This window comes from Canis lupus, chromosome 16, assembly GCF_003254725.2.
Source record: "Canis lupus dingo isolate Sandy chromosome 16, ASM325472v2, whole genome shotgun sequence".
Lineage (NCBI taxonomy): Eukaryota > Metazoa > Chordata > Mammalia > Carnivora > Canidae > Canis > Canis lupus.
In genome coordinates, this window is record NC_064258.1 from 1,456,578 (window position 1) to 1,480,336 (window position 23,759).

General features: G+C 36.9%; 1 protein-coding gene across 12 annotated transcripts in view; it reads left to right on the top strand.

Moving 5' to 3' along the window:
• The window catches only part of LOC112650929 (aldo-keto reductase family 1 member D1), a 128,042-nt gene extending 115,120 nt beyond the window's left edge, over positions 1 to 12,922 (top strand). For all 12 annotated transcript variants that reach the window (XM_049094989.1, XM_049094990.1, XM_035699703.2 and 9 more), the window contains 2 exons: positions 8,649 to 8,731; positions 10,687 to 12,922. In XM_049094989.1, coding sequence (XP_048950946.1) covers positions 8,649 to 8,731; positions 10,687 to 10,729 — 126 coding nt within the window. In that variant the 3' untranslated portion in view covers positions 10,730 to 12,922. The remainder of the gene's footprint in view (positions 1 to 8,648; positions 8,732 to 10,686) is intronic.
• The last annotated feature ends 10,837 nt before the right edge of the window (positions 12,923 to 23,759 follow it).

Here is a 23,759-nt window from a genome sequence, read left to right on the forward strand (position 1 = left end):
GGAAAACAGGCACCTTCATATACTCCTGTTAGAAACATTAATTTATATAAGATTTGAAGGAGCAGGATGTCACCTTTCCAACCCACATATCTATTTGACCCAAACAATCTTGGTCCTATATTTAACCACACATATATGGATGTTTACTACAGCATGATTTATCACTTTAAAAAACTGAAAACAATCTTCAGTAGAATCTTATAAAACAAATTATAATTAAACAATGAAATATTATATACCCTTTTTTTTAAAATAATAGAGTGAAAACATAAGTGCTGCCATGGGAAGATATTCATGATATTAGACAATTTATCTTCAGAGCTTTTTTGCTACTGTATGACAGAAAGCAACTCAAACTTACCAAAGAAAGAGAGAGACATGATTTATTGGGTCACATAACTGGAAAGTCCATGGATAAATCGGGCATGACCAGGAACAGGTATTCAAATGATTTATAAAAGGACTGAGCTCTTTTCCTCCCTCCACACTCCCCACGCCTCTCCCAACCTTCTCTGTATCTACATGATGGCACCAACAGTCCCTGACAGCTCCAGGCTAATAATCTATTACTCATACTCAGTGAAGATGATCACAGATAAAGGCTTCTGTGAGGATCTCTATCAACCCCTGATTGTCCTTTTCTGGGTCATGCACCACTCCCATATTAATGACTATATCCAGTGAATAAGATACTTTGACTGGCCCCCTGGGCTACACCTCTATTCCTGTGCTGGAAATGAATTCATGACAAATAGCCCTACTAGGTGATGGAGGAGAAATTCATAAAAGGAAAAGGGGGATACTGTTATTAGCAAAAAGAGGAAAGAATGATAAACAGTTATGCCACTACTGGCAGTATTTTAACACTTAACAAAATCCTTCTTGCTAAAAGTAGTTGACACTGTTTTCAGTCATCTTAAAAAAAATAAGCTAACTAGATGGCTAATGTGTTAGTTCATCAAAAATTAAAACAAACAAGTTTAATGCACCTGCAACAAATGTTTTCATGGACTCAAAATTTTACTGTTCAGAAACTGAGAGTGGTGGGATGCCTGGGTGGCTCAGAGGTTGAGCGTCTGCTTTTGGCGCAGGGCATGATCCTGGAGACCCGGGACACGTCGTGCTCCCTGCATGCAGTCTGCTTCTCCCTCTGCCTGTGTCTCTGCCTCTCTCTTTCTCTGTGTCTCTCATGAATAAATAAATAAAATAATCAATCAATAAATAAATAAAATGAGAGTGGTTACTAGTGGTCTGTGCAATGGAAGTCTAAAGCCTTTGCACTTTATGTCATTTAGTGAATCACAATTTTGTACTAGAGATACTATCATTCTCCTTAAAAATGTTTTGCAACTATTTGTTTTATTCCGTATATTTCCATAGCCCTGATAATACGGAAATTGAGTCCAGAGGTTCACATACCACAAAAAAAATATGAAGGAGATACCAATCTACAAGGAAAATGACAGTGGAAATCACAGCCAATACCACTCTATAGGGTTTATACTTGTCCTGTAACCACAGATTTTGATGGTTATTAAAACCAAAAATTGACAAAATAGAAATTTATTCTCTTTTAGAACTGAGGTAAACCTTTAAAAATATTTTAAAATAATGAGAAATTTAAAAATAAAATAAATAAAATAAAATAATGGGAAATAACCACAAAATGTAAAGGATAAAGAGAAAATTAAATATGTTTACAATGAGAAGAAAAAGTCATACAAATAAAAATTATATAATAAAAAGTTAAAAACAAAAAACTATATTAAATTAAAAGAATGAAGAAAATTAAAAAGTGGTATATTGTTAACATTAAAATAACAAAAAATCAAATTTTAACACCCACTATCTGCCTTGTTGCCATCATCCACTGACCCCCATTCCTTGAAGGTTTTATCTCTCTTTAAAAAAAAAAAAAAAGATTTTATTTTATTTACCCATTCATGATAGAGAGAGGGGCAGAGACAGGCAGAGGGAGAAGCAGGCTCCACGCAGGTAGCCCGATGCGGGACTCAATCCCGGGACTCCAGGATAACGCCCCGGGCCAAAGGCAGGCATTAAACCACTGAGCCACCCAGGGATCTCCGAAGGTTTTATCTCTTGACTCACTTTCCTTCTCTCCAAAACTACTCCTGTCACAATTCTTAGTAAATTCAACATAAATATGGATGATCCTTCCAATAACCTGGCCTAATAGTTCTTTAACCTCCTCCCCCACAATGATCTTGTCCTATATATTTCAGCCACTAATTCCCACTGTTATTCCTTGGAAACTTGCCTTACTAATACCTAATAACTCCTCTATACCCCTCAAAAATCCCCCTCTCTCCTGCATTATCTCTCTACTGCATAACTCCTATCAACATACAAACATGCTGTGACCTCCAGTCTTAAAAGGTAGAATCCAATCTAGACTCTTTCCCGCGCCCCACCCCCCCACCCCCGCCCCAGCTATTATCCATTTCTTTCTGTTTACGGCAAACCCCTTAAAAAGAGAATTCTATCCTCACTGTCTCCAAGTCCCTTTCCCCTACTTTTTGTTAAACCCATTGAAACCTGACAAAGCTCTTGTCAAGGTCACCAATGGCCTCCACCTTGCTAGATCCAATAATCACTTCTCTGTCCTTGTCCTGGTAGATTTTTCAACAGCATTTAATATAGTTAATACTTTTTGTTTCTAGAAATCTTTACTATAAGAGAAGTAGATTGGGGTCGTGAAAGAATATCAGGTATTCAGTTATATATAATCTTAAATAAGTGAATAATTTAGGATAATTTGTGTCATTAAAAAAATTAAAATTCATATAAAATGAATTCATATAAAATAAAATGATGCCTGGGTGGCTCAGCAGTTGAGCGTCTGCTTTTGGCTCAGGGTGTGATCCCAGGATCCTGGGATTGAGTCCCACATTGGGCTCCCTGCATGGAGCCTGCTTCTCCTTCTACCTGCGTCTCTGCCTCTCTCTGTGTCTCTCATGAATAAGTAAATAAAATCTTTTTTTTTTTTAAAGAAAATTCATATAAAATAAAGAAAAACATTGCATAGAAAGAATGGAGAGGAAGAATTTGGAAATTTACCTTAAAATTAAAACTAAAGGGTGCCTGATTGTCTTGTAACTTGAGCGTCCAACTCTTGATCTCAGCTCAGGTCTTGATCTCAGGGCAAGGATTTTAAGCCCCACATTGGGCTCTATGCTGGGTGTAGAGCCTACTTAAAAAAAATTAAAATTGAAAATCATGGAATCATTTTATTTTAGATTCAACAAAATTTAGGTTACAATTGTATATGTGTCCTAAATCTTAGAAGAACCTGAATGAATCAGTATTCATTCTTAAAAACATGCTAGATGAAATTACATAATAACAATGTGATGTTCTCTATTTCACAAAGGTTTTTGCTAAGTGATCATAAAAAGAATAATTCTGGTAAAATTTCACAGGGCTTCATCTGAATATTGTAAATCCTTTGATTTTTTTTTCAAGTCACACTCTTCTGATACATCTACTAAAGTAGATTTTAACTGCATCAGATTCTTATTTGAAAATATTTTACCTGTAATTAAAGCAAACCAAGATCTTTTTTTTTTTTTAAGATTTTCTATATTTATTCATGAGAGACAGAGAGAGGTAGAGACATAGGCAGAGGGAGAAGCAGGTTCTTCACAGGGAGCCTGATGCTGGACTCGATACTGGACCCTCGGATCACACCCTCAGCCAAAGACAGATGCTCAACCGCTGAGCCACCCAGGCATCCCTAAACCAAGATCACTTTCATTGACTTCATGAAATCTTGCATCTTTGGCAAGATTTTCAACTTCATTCTACATTATATATTCATTGAAATCAGAAAATGACTCACCAACACTGAAAAAGAAGGTTTGAGTAAGGATTTATTTTATAAGTGATTAGTTCATTCATGACTGTTTCTATGTAATGCAAACTTTTGATTCCCTATATAATCTCATAAACTCAATATTTGGATAATAATCAAAGAAAGGGATCCCTGGGTGGTGCAGCCGTTTGGCGCCTGCCTTTGGCCCAGGGCGCGATCCTGGAGACCCGGGATCAAATCCCACATCAGGCTCCCGGTGCCTGGAGCCTGCTTCTCCCTCTGCATATGTCTCTGCCTCTCTCTCTCTGTGTGTGTGACTATCATAAATAAATAAAAAATTTAAAAAAATTCCTTTATAAAAAAAAAAATAATAATAATAATCAAAGAAAATCATTCCCTGAAAAGAGCACTTGGAAGCAATCCATGGGGGATTAGGTAAATTGTGTTAGGATGCAGTGATTAAATTTAAATCAGTCTATTTTGACAGAAAAGGTCACCAAGATATATTATATGCATGAAAAAAAGTTGCGGAATAAATTATTGCATCTTACTTATATGTTGAATGTTTGGAAGGAATTTTTAGGAAGAATAGGACTAGGGTTGGTGGGTAACAAGAGGACCTTTCATTTATTATTCCATGCATGCCAATATACTTCTGTAGTAATTTCTCATTAAAAAAGCATATATTTATGTATTACTTATATAATTAAAATTTATCAATATAAATTACTAAAATAAAAATGAAGGGATAACAAGATAAGGCAATAAAGAGGAGATAATTATTAACAAAGCAAATATTAAAAACAAATAAGCTAAAATAAAATATTAAAATGTTAATAAAGAACAAGAGTATAAAATTTACAAGCTAAGAAAAAATAAATCAATGAAAATGTAATAGATTTAAAAAGTAGAAAACCTATTAAAAATGATAGGGAAAATGATTAAGAAGATAAAGCAAGGGGGATCCCTGGGTGGCTCAGCAGTTTAGTGCCTGCTTTTGGCCCAGGGTGTGATCCTGGAGCCCCGGGATTGAGTCCCACGTCGGGCTCCCGGCATGGAGCCTGCTTCTCCTTCTGCCTGTGTCTCTGCCCCCGTCTCTCTCTTTCTATGTCTATAATGAATAAATAAATAAAATCTTAAAAAAAAGAAGATAAAGCAAATTAAAAGTTAAAAATACATAAGCAAATTTAGAGACTAGGGAATATTTTTAAATACAAGTGCACAAAAGCCATAGTCCAGAATCAGAAGTTCAGCATCTCATCCAGAAATAATAAAAAATTCTTCACTCTTGAAATTTTAGGTGTCCTGAATATATGTTATTGCAGAGTATTTGGAATGTCCTGCAAGATGGACCCAGCAGAAGTGTCTCAAAGACAAAGACCATCCCCAGCTCTGCATGGGGATGTGGCCCCCCAGCACCAGCCCAACTTCTTTCACATTTGCAGATATTCATAAATTTTTTTAATATTTTTTATTTATTTATTTATGATAGTCACACACAGAGAGAGAGAGAGAGAGAGGCAGAGGGAGAAGCAGGCTCCATGCACTGGGAGCCTGACGTGGGATTCGATCCCGGGTCTCCAGGATCGCGCCCTGGGCCAAAGGCAGGCGCCAAACCGCTGCGCCACCCAGGGATCCCGATATTCATAAATTTTTGATGTAAATTTTTGACATAAATTTTTTGACATAATCTTTTATGTGTATGTCACTAATAACAGAGCTTCAACATATATGAAGGACTAAAAGGAAATACCTGACAGAACTGAAACAAAGATATTAACAATTATTTTTGTATCAATTTTATTTACATTCCAGTTAGTTAATACATACTGTAATTTTGGTTTCAAGAGTAGAATTTAGAGATTCATATAACACCCAGTGTTCATTACAACAGGTGCCCTCCTTAATGCCCATCACCCATTTAGCCCATTTTCCACCCACCTCCCCTCCAGCAACCCTCAGTTCTCTATTGTTAAGAGTCTCTCTTTTTTTTTTAAGATTTTATTTATATTTTATTCATGAGACACACAGAGAGAGAGAGGCAGAGACAGGTAGAGGAAGAAGCAGCCTCCAGGCAGGGAGCCCAACGTGGGACTCGATCCCGTGTCTCCAGGATCATGCCCTGGCCTGAAGGCGGCGCTAAACCACTAGCCACCCAGGCTGCCCTGGTTAAGAGTTTCTTATGGTTCACTGTCTCCCTCTTTTTCTTTTCCATGCCCTTGTTCATTTAGTTTCTTAAATTCCACATATGAATAAAATCGTATGGTATTTGTATTTCTCTGACTGACTTGTTTCACTTAGCATAATGCGCTCTAGCTCTATCCACGTTATTGCAAATGGAGAGATTTTATTCTTTTTATGGTTGAGTAATATTCCAATATATAGATACCACATCTTCTTTTTCCATTCGTCACTTATGAGTATTTGGGCACTTTCCATAATTTGGCTATTGTTGATAATGCTGCAGTAAATATCAAAGTGCATGTATCCCTTCAAGTCAGTATGTTTTTATCCTTTGGGTAAACATCCAGCAATGCTGGATCATAGGGTAATTCTATTTTTAACTTTGTGAGGAACCTCCATACTGCCTTCCAGTGGCTGGGTTGAGTGGCTGCACCAGTTTGCATTCCCACCAACAATGTAACAAGGTTCCTTCTTCTCCACATTTTCACCTACATCTGTTGTTTCCTGTGTCGTTAATTTTAGCCGTTCTGACAGGTATGAAGTAGTATCTCATCGTGGTTTTGATTTGTATTTCCCTGATGATAAGTGATGTTGAGCATCTTTTCATGTGTCTGTTGGCCGTCTGTATGTCTTCTTTGGAAAAATGTCTACTCACGTCTTCTGCCCACTTTTTAACTGGATTTTTTTTTTTTTTTTTTTTTTTTAGGTGTCAGGTCTTACATGTTCTTTATATATTTTAAATACTAACCCTTTACCAGACACGTCATTTGAAAATACCTTCTCCCATTTCATAGGCTGCCTTTTAGTTTTAATGATTGTTTCCTTTGATGTGCAGAAGCTTTTTATCTTGATAAAGTCGCAATAGTTCATCTTTTGCTTTTGTTTCCCTTGCCTCTGGCAATGTGTCTAGTAAGAAGTTGCTATGGCCAATATCAGAAAGGTTACTGCCTGTGTTCTATGGTTTTGATGGTTTCCTGTCTCACACTTAGGTCTTTCATCCATTTTTTATAAAGATTTTATTTATTCATGAGAGACACATAGAAAGAGGCAGAGACATAGGCAGAGGGAGAAGCAGGCCTCCTACAGGGAGCCTGATGCAGGACTTGATCCCAGGACCCCAGGATCACAACCTGAGCCAAAGGTGGATGCTTAACCACTGAGCCACCCAGGTGCCCCAGGTCTTTCCCCCATTTTGAATTTATTTTTATGTATGGTGTAAGAAAGTAATCCAACAAAATACCATTTGTTGAAGAGACAAATTTTTTTTCATTGGATATTCTTTCCTGCTTTGTTGAAGAATAATTGACCGTATAGTTTTGGGTTTATTTATGGGTTTTTCTCTTATGTTCCATTGATCTATGTGCTTGTTTTTGTGCCAGTACCATATTGTCTTGATGAGTACAGCTTTGTAATATAGCTTGAAGTCTGGAATTATGATGCCCCCAGCTCTAATTTGCTTTTTCAAGATTGCTTTGGTTACTCAGGGTCTTTCTTTTAATTTGGGGTCTTTTGTGGTTCCATACAAATTTAAGGATTATTTGTTCTAGCTCTGTGGAAAATCTTTTGCTGATAGGGATTACATTGAATGTATAGATTGCTTTGGGTGGATCAAACATTTTGACAATACTTTTCTTCCAATCTATGAGCATGGAATGTTTTCCCATTTCTTTGTGTCATCTTTAATTTCTTTCCTAAGTGTTCTCTGGTTCTCAAAATATAAATTGCCCCTCACTTTGGTTAGGTTTATTCCTAGGTATCTGACAGTTTTTGGTGCAATTGTAAATGGGATCGGTTCCTTTATTTCTCTTTCTACTGCTTCATTATTGGTGTATAGAAATGCAACAGATTTCTGGGGCGCCTGGATGGCTCAATTGGTTAAGTGTCTAATTCTTGGTTTTAGCTCAGGTTGTGACCTGAGGGTTCTGAGACTGAGCCCTGCATTGGGCTCCTCACCCAATGCAGAGTTTGCTTGTCTCTCTTCCTCTGCTCCTCCTCCCACTTTTTTCATGTATCAATTCTAACAATTTTTTAGTGGAGTCTTTTGGTTTTTCTACAGAGTATAATGTTGTCTGCAAACAGTGAAAGTTTAACATCTTCCTTGCCAGTTTGGATGCCTTCTATTTCTTTTTATTGACTGATTGCTGAAGCTGAAACTTCCACTACTAGTTAAATAACAATAGTGAGAGTGGACATACATTTTGTTCCTGACTATAGAGGGAAAGCTCTCAGTTTTTCCCCATTGAGGATGATATTAGCTGTGGGTTTTTGTTTATGGCCTTTATGATATCGATGTATGTTCTCTCAATCCCTACTTTGTTGAGGGTTTTTATCCAGAATGGATGCTGTACTTTGTCAAATGCTTTTTCTGCATCTATTGAGAAGTTAATAAGGTTCTTATCCTTTCTTTTATCAATGTGGTGTATCACATCGATTGACTTGCGAATATTGAATTACTCTTGTAGCCTAAGAATAAATCCTCACTTGGTCATGGTGAATAATTATTTTAAACATGTTCATAAGAAAAAAAAGATGCTCATAAATTTTTGAAGGGATCTTCCTACTGGCCTCATTCCCTGATCCCAAGCTTGACCCATTTCCTACCTTCAAAAATGTCTTATTTCTGTTATTTCAGATCTTTGACTTTTCTCTCACTGAAGAAGAAATGAAGGACATTGAGGCCTTGAATAAAAATGTTCGCTTTGTGGAGATGCTCATGTGAGTTCAGGGGACCATTCATCAAATACTACCCAGTGGTACTGGATAGGCCCATAGAAATCACAAGGGTAAAGCCAGTGGGCAGCATGTTTTGAATATTAAACAGGTCTGGGTAAATTACTTTTACTCTAGGAATTTCCTACATGCCACAGTTTTATTTAAAAGATTTCTGGTATTAAAAAAAAAAGATTTCTGGTATTCATGACATCCCTTGACTTAGGTTAAGGCATGGCAGGCTAAATATCTTGATGAGAATTAAGTCATAGTGTATATATGTTAATATAACAGCAACACGTATACTCGAACCTATTTATTTTTTCCTAAAAATCAAAGTGATGCACAATTTAGAGAAAAGTTATCAACAAAAATGAAAGAGACATGGGAGTAGAGTAGAAAGAGTGCCACATTAGAAGTGAAGAACCTAGGGTTTTAGGCAAATGCCTGCCTATAAGATGTGGAGCTTCTAATTCCACCTATTAGCTGACTTCCCACAAGCAAAATTCCTTACACTCCTTCAAAATGTTGTAAATTCAGCTAATCAACTGAATTAGCCCTTTATTCTCTAAATAGTATAGGGTCTTTAAAATAATACGGTTCTCATAGATATATATAGATAGATACATACATACATACATACATATATTGGTGTATACACTTTTCTTTCTCTTTATTCATTAGTATATCCAATTTTTTAAATCACCTGGACAGTAATCTGTTTGTAATCTCCTCTTTAAGTGAGCATTTGGAAAATGCTCATTAGGTTAATTCATACAGCTTGAACACTTACCTTATTGGTCCCACTATTTCTCATGAGTCAGAAAGCACACTGACAATGCTAATACCAAATTTCTGAATCAATTTCCGAATTAATACAACAGCCTCCTAATGTTAATTTTCTAGAGTAAAACATTATTCAACATTAAAAGGTACCACTAAGCCTCGGGAACAGAAAGGTAAACACAAACACACCAACACTTAATGGTTAATTAATAGCTCTTGAAGATAAATTATTTCAATTGAATAAATATCATTAAATTCAAAAGAGATAGTAAGAGACAAGCTACCAATGTACTGATTTTTTTATGGTTAATTGGTGAAATTATTTAGTTTGACATTTGACATATTTAATACCTAATTCCCACAACAATGGGAAAATAACTCATAAGAAATAACTAGATAAATCCGCAAGGAGAAACAAACATTAGGCCTCATTGATCAAAAAAAAATGTACCACTTAGGGATGTTAGGCTATGATTCTTCTGTTTTTCATCCAGTTGATCTCTAACATTGAAGAACCTTAATTTGTTTTCTATTTTAATTAAAGCTCATAGTACTTGCAGAGAACTGAATTTAAACATGGTCCATGGAAGGCACAACACACACTAGTCCTTTTTTATTGGCTATTCCATCACTGTTATTTGATAGGTTCATGATCATCATCATTATCATGGAAACTTAAATTCACGCTTCTAGATTTCAAACTTTCAATTCTGAAGAGGTCCAGTGAGAAGGACAGGTAAAAACTCTGGAAAGAAAGTGATACTGATGGGTAATAGAATTTTGAAGAGAAACACATATGTGGATCATTGACATGGAAGGCAGCCTGTGTCAAAACAGCAGAGGGAAGGAAGGAATTGAGAAGGGGCACAAAAAAAAATGAGCAGTCATTTCTCACTTCCTGTGCTTTTGTTCTGAGCAAAATGTTGATGTGGAGGCAGCCAGCCTTCCATCACACACACACACACACTTACTCAAGTACACACACACTACTGTCCAGAGCTTCAGTAAAACATGTTGGCTTGCAGGAAAACAGAGGAGACTGGGTGAGAAACAGAGAGGGAGGACTAGGGGAGAAAGGGAAGGGTCAGTGAAATTGTCAAAGGAGGCTAGTAACGCATACAGCTGTGCAATGTTTGCAAGTGAACTTTTTCCCTTTCGGGAATTTGTTTTGACAGGTGGTGTGATCATCCTGAGTACCCATTTCATGATGAATACTGACTTCAGAATGCTCCTGAATTGATTTTTCCCTCCCATGCATGCCAGAACCTTGGGTTGGGTGGTTCCTCCTGATGGAGAAATTTAAAAAGTTTTACTCTCTTTAGATAAAGTGATGACGTTAACATGCTTAAGTTTTGTGCCACGTAAATGACTTTGGCTTACGTATGTGAAGAAAAACATATGTTTAAATCTGTTGAATAATTATTTGGAAATTATAAGCTTGGATCAAGGCCTTCTGGGTCCCAGATAGAAAAATATTAGGCTTTAGAAAAGACTTCAGAGGCAATGTGTGAAGATAAATAACTCTTGAATGTGAGCACTGCCATTCGTAGTCTGAGTTCCTTACTTTAAGCAGTAAACTGGGCAACAAAGAGGGTGGTGAAGTAGTGCATGCCTGTGCTAGCAGTGACCTTGATGATTTGGACCATTGACTGTAACACAGACACAGCCAAGATAAGATCCACACTTGCATTATTAACAAGGACATGATTTCCTGCACCTTGTGTAATGAGAAAGAGCTAAGCATAGAAAAGTCTTAAAATAGAGCTAATTCAACAATCACAGTGGTCATCAAGGACATAATGACTTGGTTGTTGTTTGTTTCCATCCCATGTGTGTTCATTTAGCTTTTACCCACTCTAAGGGATGGTTAATGGCTGGCTCTCTCTTGCATGCTTTCAAGGGCCTGAGCATAAACATAACTGATGATCCATACTTACACTGCCTATCACTCTTGCCTTACTCATCATACAACCACTATTATATGAAGTAGCTTGAGACAGTCAACATACACAAATAAAACTCTGAATCATAAAATAATCCAAAGATGACTATTTTTTAAAGTAGGCTCCATGGTCAGTGTGGAGCCCAATACAGGGCTTGAACTCACAACTCAAAGGTCAAGACCTGAGCTGACATCAAGAGTCAGACATTTAACTGACTGAGGCACCCAGGTGACCCCAAAGATAACTATTTTTTTTTAATGGATATGAAATCCCAGTTTTCTTTTTTTTTTAATTTTTATTTATTTATGATAGTCACACAGAGAGAGAGAGAGAGAGGCAGAGACACAGGCAGAGGGAGAAGCAGGCTCCATGCACTGGGACCCCGACGTGGGATTCGATCCAGGGTCTCCAGGATCGTGCCCTGGGCCAAAGGCAGGTGCTAAACCGCTGCTCCACCCAGGGATCCCCAAAGATAACTATTTTAAAGGAAGGAATTTTAAAAGGAGGCATTAGGGGTGTCTGGCTGGCTCACTTGGTGGAGCATGTGACTTTTAATCTCAGGGTTGTGAGTTTAAGCCCCATGCTGGGTACATAGATTACTTAAAAATAAAATCTTTTAAAAAAATAAAATAAAAATAAAAAGGAGGCTTCATAAGATATTATACTTAGGGGATGCCTGAGTGGCTCAGCGGTTGGGCCACTGCCTTCGGCCCAGGGCATGATCCTGGAGTCCTGGGATCAAGTCCCACATTGGGCTCCCTGTGAAGAGCCTGCTTCTCCCTCTGCCTATATCTCCACAGCTCTCTCTCTCTCTGCGTCTCTCATGAACAAATAAATAAATCTTAAAAAAAAAAGATATTATACTTAGGACTTTGAAAGTGTTATTAGAATAACTATGTGAATTTAAAGAAGTAGCAAGTTCTCAAAAGAACATTGGTAATTTTTTTTAAAGATTATTTATTTATTCATTCATAGAGACACAGAGAGAGAGAGAGGCAGAGACACAGGCAGAGGGAGAAGCAGGCACCATGCAGGGAGCCCAACATGGGACTCAATCCAGGGTCTCCAGGATCATGCCCTAGGCTGCAGGCGGCACTAAACTGCTGCGCCACCGGGGCTGCCCAAACATTGGTTAATTTTACTGCATGTAAATTTTTAATTTTTGAGTATGAAGATTATTAGAATTCTATAATAGAGATGTACCAATTTTCAATTCAACTAGAGCAATGTATTTTTTCATTCATATTAAGTCACTCTCATAGGGTAAGAGGGTTTTTCAAAAATTATGTTTTTTCAAGACCAATTGCTTACAGATGATCTTCAGTGACCTGAAAACACACATTTCTGAAAAATCAGCACTTGAAGAAAATTTGATCTCTACTCTCTGTATCTACTGATTCTAATGTAATGCTGTTCTCTGGAAAATATTTTCCTTACAACAAATAATAAAATGTGATGATTTATTGAACCACACAAATCTCCATTTTGCTGCTAATGACAGAGGGAGGGGAGAAATCATCTGAATTCAATTCAATTGAAAGACTTTGAAGTTCTTACTCTACATTTAGCACTGGGAAATGGGAGGAAAAAAGAGTATCATAGTGCAAGAACAGAAACTTAAGCCCTGTTCCCTGTTATCAAATGTCTTCAAAATATTTGGGGGGAGGCTGGTGTGAAGGAGAGTTCATATTGTTGAAACCACATTTAAAAGACAGGTATTGGGATAGAGTTTTACCATTTCACAGGGGGAAAAATATTTCCAAAGGTTAGAGGAGGGGAACTCTACCTTAGTTACACAGAGATGAGGAGAAAGGGTTGAAGACAGAAAATGGAAGGTCAGGAAATAGTGACAATCTGATATGAGCTTCTGCATGTCACCTCTCCCTCCACTCTCACCCCTCACAAGCTTCCCATCTATTTTGGGATACATTGTGTTCCCGCCTCCCCAAATTCAAAACTTAGAGTCCTAGCCCCTAGCACCTCAGAATGTGACCTTATTTGGAAATATGGTCATTGCATATGTAATTCGTTAAGATGAGGCCATAATGGAAAAGGGCGACCCCTGATGCAATAAGACTGGTACCTTATAACAAGGGGAAATTTGGACACAGATAACATACAGGGAGAACACCATGTACATAACAAGACAGAGATCAGAGTGATGCTTTAAATTATTTGTTCCTGGGGTACCTGGGTGGCTTACTAGTTGAGCATCTGCCTTTGGCTCAGGTCATGATCCCGAAGTCCTGGGATCAAGTCTCACATTGGGCTCCATGCAGGGAACCTGCTTCTCTCTCTGCCTATGTCTCTGCCTATGTATGTGTGTATGTATGCGTGTCTGATGAATAAATAAATAAAATCTTTTAAAAATATAAATAAATTATTTGTTCCTTATATAAAACAATAACAAACAGAAAGGAACTCTTTGATAATAATACAATGATAGTAGATCTACACATGCATTATTGAACAGATCATCTAAGCAGACAATCAACCTACATCAATGGACAGATCATCTAAGCAGACAATCAACAAGGAAACAAGGGCTTTGAATGACATACTGGACCAGATGGACTTAACAGATATGTTGAGAGCATTCCATCCTAAAGGAGCAAAATACACATACTTTCAAAGTGCCCATAGTACATTCTCCAGAATAGATCACATACTAGGCCACAAATCAGGTCTCAACAAGTACAAAAAGATTGAGATCATACCATGCATATTTTCTGACCGCAACACTATCAAACTTGAAGTCAATCACAGAAAAAATCTGTAAAGACCACAAATATATGGAGGTTAAAGAACATCCTACTAAAGAATGAATGCATCAACTGGGAAATTAAAAAAGAAATTAAAAAAAAATACATGGGGTATCCCTGGGTGGCGCAGCGGTTTAGTGCCTGCCTTTGGCCCAGGGCGCGATCCTGGAGACCCGGGATCGAATCCCACGTCGGGCTCCCGGTGCATGGAGCCTGCTTCTCCCTCTGCCTGTGTCTCTGCGTCTCTCTCTCTCTCTCTCTGTGTGTGTGACTATCATAAATAAATAAAAATTTAAAAAAAATACATGGAAGCAAACAAAAACGGGAACATCATGGTCCAAAAACTTTGGGATGCAGCAAAAGATGTCCTAAGAGGGAAGTGCATAGCAATACAGGCCTACCTCAAAAAGCAAGAAAAACCTCAGATAAACAACCTAACTTTACACCTAAAGGATCTAGAAAAAGAACAACCAACCAGCAGAAGGGAAATAATAAAGTTTTGAGCATAAATAAATGATATAGAAACAAACAAAAGTAGAACAGATCAATGAAATCAAGAGCTGGTTCCTTGAAAAAATTAGTAAAATTTGTAAACTCCTAGCCAGACTAATCAATAAGAAAAGAGAAAGGACCTAAATAAATAAAATCACAAATGAGAAAGGAGAAGTAACAACCAACACCACAGAAGTACAAACAATAACAAGAAAATATTATGAAAACTATCTGCTAACAAATTAGACAACCTGGAAAAAAATGGATAAATTCCTAGAAACATATAAACTACCAAAACTGAAACAGGAGCAAATAGAAAACTTGAACAGACTGATAACCAGCAAAGAAACTGAATCAGTAATCAAACATCTCCCAAAAAAAGTCCAGGACCAGATGGCTTCACAGGAGGATTCTACTAAACATTTAAAGAGTAGGGACTGAGGGAACATACCTCAATATCATAAAGGCCATATTTATTGCAGCATTATCAATAGCCAATCCCCCTCTCCCAAAAAAGCAATAACCAAATTACAGAAAGAGCCCAAACATCCATCAACTGATGAATGAAAGAAGATGTGGGGTGTGTGTGTGTGTGTGTGTGCGCACAGCCATTAAAGAAGAATGAAATCTTGCCATTTTCAAAAACACAGATTGAGCTAGAAAGCATTCTAAGTGAAATAAGTCAGTCAGAATAAGGAAAATATATATGATTTCACTCATTTGTGGAATTTAAGAAACAAAACAGCTGGATGTGGCAGGTTAGGGGGAAGAAAGGCAAACCAGGAAACACAACTATAGAGAACAAACAGGGTTAATGGAGGGAGGGAATGGATTAAATCAGTGATGGGTATTAAGGAAGGTACTTGTTGTGATGAGCACTGAGTGTTATATGTAAGTGATGAATCACTAAACACCTAAAATAATGTTACATAGTATGTTAACTAATTGGAATTTAAATAAAAACTTGGAAAAAAAAAAGAGAGAGAAGATACACAGATTGCCAAGGGACACAGAAAAAGATGCTCAGCATCACTTTCCATGAGGGAAATGCAAATCAAGAATACATTGAGATATCACCTGACACCTATCAGAATGGCTAAACTCAAAAACTTAAAAATAACAGGTGTTGGGAAGGATGTGGAAAAAAAGGAACACTTGCACACTGTTAGTGGGAATGCAAATTGGTGAAGCCACTGTGGAAAACAGTATGGACATTCCCCAGAAAGTTAGAAATAAAACTATCCTACAATCCAGCAATTGCACTACTGGGTATTTATCCAAAGAACACAGAAATACTAATTCAATGGGATGCATGCACCTCTATGTTTATAGCAGCATTATTTACAATAGCCAAGATATAGAAGCAGCTGTAGTGTCCATCAATTGATGAGCAAAGATGTGGTATATGAATACGATGGACTATATTTGGCCATGACAAAGAATGAAATCTTATCATTTGCAAAAACATAGATGGAGCTATAGAGGATTATGCTAAGCAAAAATAAGTCAGTCTGAGAAAGACAAATATCATGTGATTTCACTCATTTGGAATTTAAGAAGCAAAACAAATGAGCAAAGGGATAAAGAGAGAGAGAGAGAGAGAGAGAGGGAAACCAAGAAATAGACTCTTAACCACACAGAACAACCCGATGGTTACCAGAGGGGAGGTGGTGGGGGGAAGGGTGAAATAGATGAGGATGAAGGAGCGCACTTGGTGTGATGAGCACTGGGTGTTGTAAGGAAGTGTTGAATCACTCTATTGTACAACTGAAACTAAGATAACACTATGTTAACTAACCAGAATTTAAATAAAACGTTTTTTAATAAATAAAAAATAAAAATACAAAAATTATTTGTTCCTCAAGTGTTGATGTAATTTACTTAAGAATTTCAGCTCTGTCTATAGGGAGCCTGTCCATTTTCTACTTCTTCTAGGATCCATTTTGCAAATTCATCCAGTCAAAATTTATCAATGTCACATAATTTAGTAAATGTAAATATATTTGTTCATTCAGTTAACAAAGGTTTTTGTGTGCCACTCTGCTGGGCTCTATCCCAGGCAGTTGGGATACATCAGCAAACAAAACAAAAGTCCCTGAACTCTGCTCTTACACTCTTGGACTCTTCTGATCCCTTTAATTTTCTGAAGCCTGTGCTTACTTCCCCCTTTCCATTCTTATTTTGTGTGTCTTTGATTTTTCCTACTACCTAATTAGTAGTCTATCAAGTTATTCCTTTCTTCTGGATTTCACTTAAAGCAAATTCCCCAAAAGGAAAAAAGAAATGTAATTAGTTCTGCTGTTTTTCTGCTTCCTAATTCATTAATCTCTTACTTTCTTTTACTGAGCTCTTGTCTGTTTTTCTTACTTTTTTTTTAATTTTTATTTATTTATGATAGTCACACAGAGAGAGAGAGAGAGGTGGAGACATAGGCAGAGAGAGAAGCAGGCTCCATGCACCAGGAGCCCGATATGGGATTCGATCCCGGGTCTCCAGGATCACGCCCTGGGCCAAAGGCAGGCACTAAACCGCTGCACCACCCAGGGATCCCTGTTTTGCTTACTTCTTACATAGACTTCTAATTTCTTAGGTTGAATACCTACTTCACTGATTTTGTTAATTTTTTTTAGTTCATCTTTTAGTAATATAAACATTAAATGTAATAGATTTTACTCTTAGCAACTGCCTTAGTTAAGCTTTCATAAATCAATTTGCTATTTTTCTAGACATTCTGAATTTTGGTTTTGCTTTCTTCTTTGATTTATCATTGTTTATAAGAGTTCCTATCTTATTTTAATTTCTAGTTTTAGAGGGGTTTTTCCCTAGCTTTTATATTTCACGTTTAATCATGCTGAACTCAGATATCATCAATCAATGTTTTAAATATTTAATGGAATTGTGAAAAGATACATTCTATTTTAAAGTACTGAGTTGGACTTAATTGACACACAATCCTGTGTTACACATTTTTATCATCCAGTATTAGAAAAGCCATTTCAAGTAGTGGTTCTTTCTTTTAACATAGCAGTTCATAACTGGAGACAGTTTCATCCCATCCTACCCCAAGGAAACATCTGGAGACATTTATGGTTGTCACAACCAGTAAGAGGTGAGGAGAGGTGATAACTGTTTAGTAGGTGGAAGCTAAGGATGCTGCTAAGTAAGCATCCTACAGTGCATAGGACAGCCCCCCCCCCACAACAAAGAGTTACCTGGGCTAAAATGTCAGTAGCACCAAAGTTGAGGAACCCCGCTAATACAAGAGTTTTTCTTGCTAGACGTTAAGATATGCTTCTTCCTAATGCCATAATTTCAGCTCATTGTACAGAAATTAAAACTAATCTAGTTAGGTTCATTTTTTACAGCACTTAAAGTAAACCACCTATCCTTTACAGTTTATCCATATTTTTTTCTTTTGCATTTTACCTTTCCTCTGATTGTTAAACTACAACAGTTTTCGTGCTTTTAGTATTTGATTTTAAAACACATGGGGAAATTAGTCCCAATGAAAATGAGTTAATGCAGGAAACAGAAATTTTAAATTATTTCCACAGCAGAAGTCAAGAGAAATTTGCTCTGATAAATAACAGACTGCTATTAAGAAATAGAAGCAATCTGTAAGATTATATTAAGCCAGTAATCTAATTTCCTTCCTGCCCCACATTTCTTGAAATAACCAAGCAGAGAGCCAGTTAGGCAGACCAAATCCACAGCATCTCTAAAGACAGCGTACCATCAGTGAATTAAAAATCCTTAAGGATAGAAAACAAAAGTGTTGGATTGACAAAGAAATAAGAATAGAAAACTGAAAAAAAAAAAAGAATAGAAAACTGTAGCCCAAAGTACTTGCACAAAGCAACTTCTCCAAAAAATAACAATTTCAGATATGCTTCAAACATAAAAAGTCAATAAGTATATATTTTATATAAATATTATATTTATTATAATATTAATTATATTATTATATTATATAAAATATAATATATTTATTATATATATATTGGTTCCAATGACCTCACATTCCATCACAGCCTTTCCTTCCATACACATGGTTCTGAGGGGGCTGACAATAGCTATGTTTGTTCTTCAAGCTGATACCCACTTCTTTCTCTTTTTTTTTTTATTTTTTTTAAAGATTTTATTTATTTATTCATGATAGTCACACAGAGAGAGACAGAGAGGCAGAGACACAGGCAGAGGGAGAAGCAGGCTCCATGCAGGGAGCCCAACGTGGGATTCTATCCCGGGTCTCCAGGATCACGCCCTGGGCCAAAGGCAGGTGCCAAACCGCTGCACCACCCAGGGATCCCTACCCACTTCTTTCTAATCAAAGTGAATACTATTCCAGAAAATGGCAGGTAGAAACACAATATTGAGACTGGAGAGAGATACAGATCACAGCCTGGAATAACTTCAAAGAAACACACAACAGATGGGATAAAAGAAAGAAGAAAGAAAGAAAGAAAGAGAGAGAGAGAGAGAGAGAGAGAGAGAGAAAGAAAGAAAGAAAGAAAGAAAGAAAGAAAGAAAGAAAGAAAGAAAGAAAGAAGAAAGGAAAAGCATAAATCTGATTCTGGCATTTACTTCCAGGATAAAACAATGGAGTGAGGCAGGGGAGAAGAGACAGTAGGAGAAAACAGGAGAACATATCAAGATTAAAGGGGTCCCATGGTTTTATAAGGACCAGGATATTATGCCTGAAGAACACCAGAATTCGTTACTCCAAAATTTGACAATTTGACTAATAATTTTTTTGAGCTGAAGGCAACTGAGAAGAAACAGATACAAGGAAAACTCTCTGCCCTCCCTCTCCCTAAAGGGTGACATAAACTTACAAAGATGTCCTCCCTTTCTACCAAGAAAGACCAAAGTTAATCACTGGAGACAACTTTAGATCATTGTCACCCTGGAGATGGCACCAGAGGAATCCACATAACACCTTACTAGCCACCCTTTACCTTCCACTAATCTCCCATATATTTGCCATTCCACAACTTGCTGCCCCAAGAGACTCAAGATTCTTGTCCTTGTCATTTCTCTCAAAATTTATTTTTTCCTTTGTTGCAAGGAAGCAATATAAGTCCAAATTCTAACCAAGCCTTTTTGTTACTTATCTCTGCATAGTCCCATGTGTTACCACATGTGCACAATACACATGAATCAACTTTTGTTCATTTTTTCTTGTTATTCTGTCCTTCGCCAGTCCAATTTAGATGCCCTGGCCAGAGAATCTAAGATGGGTAGAGGAAGAGATTTTTCTTCCCATACATGACTATGTCATGTATAAACTACTATTATCCTCTAACATCTCCCTGGAGAAGCAAAGAAGCAAATACATGAATATCATCATCGAAACCATAAACCATATCTCTTGCCAACTCTGAACTATCTGGGCAAGGAGCCTCCGAAAGGAAATTTAAACACCAGGACTGACTATAAAAGGCTAAAAAAAACAAGAACAGAACATAGATTATACCAGCCAACTGCAAGGAAGACAGCAACAGGGTTTTGCCTACAATGGCCTTGGGTGGTTAAGAGTCTAGGAGGTAGAACCAAATGAATAGAGGCTCCAAATGCACAGATGACATTGAGAATTCTTTTTTTTTAAGATTTTATTTATTTACTCATGAGAGACACAGACAAAGGCAGAGACACAGGCAGAGGGAGAAGCAGGCGCCATGCAGGGAGCCAGACATGGGACTCGATCCCAGGACTCCAGGATCTGACCCTGGGCTGAAGGCGACTCTAAACCGCTGAGCCACCTGGGCTGCCTGACATCCAGCATTCTAGGAGCATTCTTCAGAGGTGTGTGGCATGAAAAGGTCTGCCTTTATGCATAAGTAACACAGCTGCATCCAACTATTATTAGCACTATCAATTTCCACCCCTATGCCCAGGCTTTTTTAACAGGAAACTGCTTGTGGACCTGTTAGAAGATCCCTTTGGAATACTTCATATATCCCTCTGGATAAATCCCTGAAGACAGATTTTTTTACGTAATATAAAAGAACAGCTCTATACTGATACCTATTGACCTTGCGTGGATCCACATGGGCCACAGAGACAAAGCTTGAACCACAGCTGATCCGAGTCTTGGATGAACATCCTGGATCCTCCCAAAACATTCGTGCATAGAGGCTTGTGAGGAATAAGACCACTTGTCAATCACTCCCGTATCTACCAAAGAGGCTGAAATGCTTTTTTCAACTCTTCCCAGGTTCTGATGAAGCATGAGGCTTTCTGTCTTCTCTTGTGGAGCAGCTGCAGGGTAAAGAGTGGCTTAGACAAAGCAGAGTGGTGACTCCATAGCAGCAGGAGGGACCATCATTCATGTTGCAATTATCTGGACCCTTTGGTCTTGGTGTTGTCTTACATGAGATAATTAAGAAATGAGATTATCCTTGTAAGAGATATAGAGACTGAAAAAATGAGAGTTTATGTCATTATATTCAGAAGAAACTCATAAAATAACTTAGATTTCAGTAATAATTTTTCCCTGAGGGTCCTACTGATATATAATTATATGTCACTGTTTCTTTAACAGATCAATATTCTTATAAATACCAATGTCTCTGTTTCCATTCTGCTGTTTTATCATACTCGCAATTCTAACTTACACAAGAGTTGATAAAATTTCCCATTTTATAAATGTAATTTTTTTTTCAGGCAAACACATATCTCATCTACCTCTAGGAAAAATAAATAAAAAATAAAACTTAAAAATTTTAAAATCTGACACATAGTTATATAGGGGAATGTTTTATATAATAATCAAGAATGATTCCTTGGGTAAATCAGACTGGTGTAACACTCTTGGCTCAGAAATACCTCTTCTCTCTGACTTTACTAGTATAAAATTATTTTGTGTATTTTCTTGCATTTATTTTCTAATAAAAAGGCTAATGAATTTGAGTTATCTAAATTTCCTCTACTGATTTTATGGTCAAATAAGCTAACTCATACAAGATTATAAAATATTAAAATTATGTGTCAAACTAGATTAAATTACAATAGGTAATTCTTTACAAGAGAGATCCTTACAATGCTATAAATCTTACAGACTTAATATGCCAGCATAAATTATAATACCCAACTCTACGTAAAAATTTAAGCTAATATTAAATTGAGTTAATTATTGAATTATCTTTGAATACCTAGAAATTTTCTAAGTGAAACCACAACAGGCCCAAAACCACAACACAACAACAGGCCCAAAATGGAGTCTCTGATGTCAAGCCTCACCTCAACAAACCAAGACTTAATTACAGTTTCAGCTTTCTCAGAAGTGAAATCTTAAACCAGTCAATCAGGAATCCTCTGATTAGCAGTAGTTAGGTAATCTGCCTCACAAACATCCCCCAACCATCCCCATCCCATCTACTTTTTTCCCTAGTACAAATTCCCTTTTCTTGTTCCCTTCTGCCTATAAAAGTTTTTCATCTTGCACAACTACTTGGTGCTCCTTTCCACCTACTAGATTGGATGCTGCTTGATCCATGAATAGTTTAATAAAGCCAATAAAATCTTTAAAATTTAGTCAGTTGAATTTTGTTTCTTAACCTAAGATAAAATACAGCTAATTGGTCACTAAACATCATTTTAATAGGCCCATCTTATTTTACAAAAACTATAGAATGGTCATCAATTAACAAATTAAAAGATGAAAATGCCTTTCAATGATAATGAGGTCTATTTTTGCCAAGATAAATTTGATAAGATGACAGATAATTAGTATTCATGGACAAACATAACTAGATAGTTCTTATTTTTCTGCCTTTTAATCTTCTCTGTCAGAAGGATACAATAGTTGGTTGCTATAGATGAAGATTTCAAAATCTTTCTCCTGGAAACCAGATCCTCAGTAGGTCTTTTCCTTCCTTAAACAGATACTGCCGCAACTCCCAATCTCTGGCAATTTCTAATGATGCTAAACCTCTTTCAGTAGGGATCCCTGGGTGGCTCAGCAGTTTAGCCCCTGCCTTCAGCCCAGGGGTGTGATCCTGGAGTCCTGGGATCGAGTCCCACGTTGGGCTCCCTGCATGGAGCCTGCCTTCTCCCTCTGCCTGTGTCTCTGCCTCTCTCTTTCTGTGTGTGTGTGTGTGTGTGTGTTTCATGAATGAATAAATAAAATCTTTAAAAATAAATAAATAAATAAACCTCTTTCACTATGCATAAACACTTCTGTTCAGAAAGTTATCTGATACCCAATCATGCCACATTATCAGAGGCTTAAAATTAACATCTATACTTAATAGTAGATATTGTGTCTTCAAAGTTGTATATGAAGTTGCCATGCTATGAAAATCAGGGATTTTTCCCAATTTCTCTGTGAAGTTCAATAAAAATTATTGGAGATAATCCACCATCACCAAAAAATGTCATTTTTAAGCTTAAAACCAGTGAAGAAAATGCATTGATTCCTACTAGTTTGTACCAAACACAGATTAAAGCTTTATAGCCAATAGAAAGACAGTTACTTAATCTAGATTCTGGAAGAAAAAAAAATCTCATTCAATTATTGTCAGAATCTTGCCTTATTCATAATTTTTAGAGACCCCTAAAAAATTGAAACTGTAAGCAAGAACTGAAGCCTACCCAAAAAATAGTTTGAACATTCATAAATGAATATCATATTATTGTTTCAAGCTTTGATATCTAACTTAATCATTATTTATAAGTGAATATCCTTTTTTTTAAGATTTTATTTATTTATTCATGAGAGACACACAGAGAGAGGCAGAGACACACGAGAGGAGGGAGAAGCAGGCTCCCTGCAAGGAGCCTGATGTGGGACTCAATCCCAGACCCCAGGATCAAGTCCTGAGCAGATGCTCAACTGCTGAGCCACCAAGGCATCCCTATTAAATGAATATTCTGGTTGAATTAAAGTAGTCTCTTGCCAAAAGACTTACATGCTATTATAAAATTTAATATATTTTGTTTTCCTGCCTGGAAATATCTTCAATAATCAAGAAGGATGAAAACTGACTTTACAGATAAAATCTTTTTTTAATGTATGCAAAGTACTCACGCTAAACTGAAACATCCACA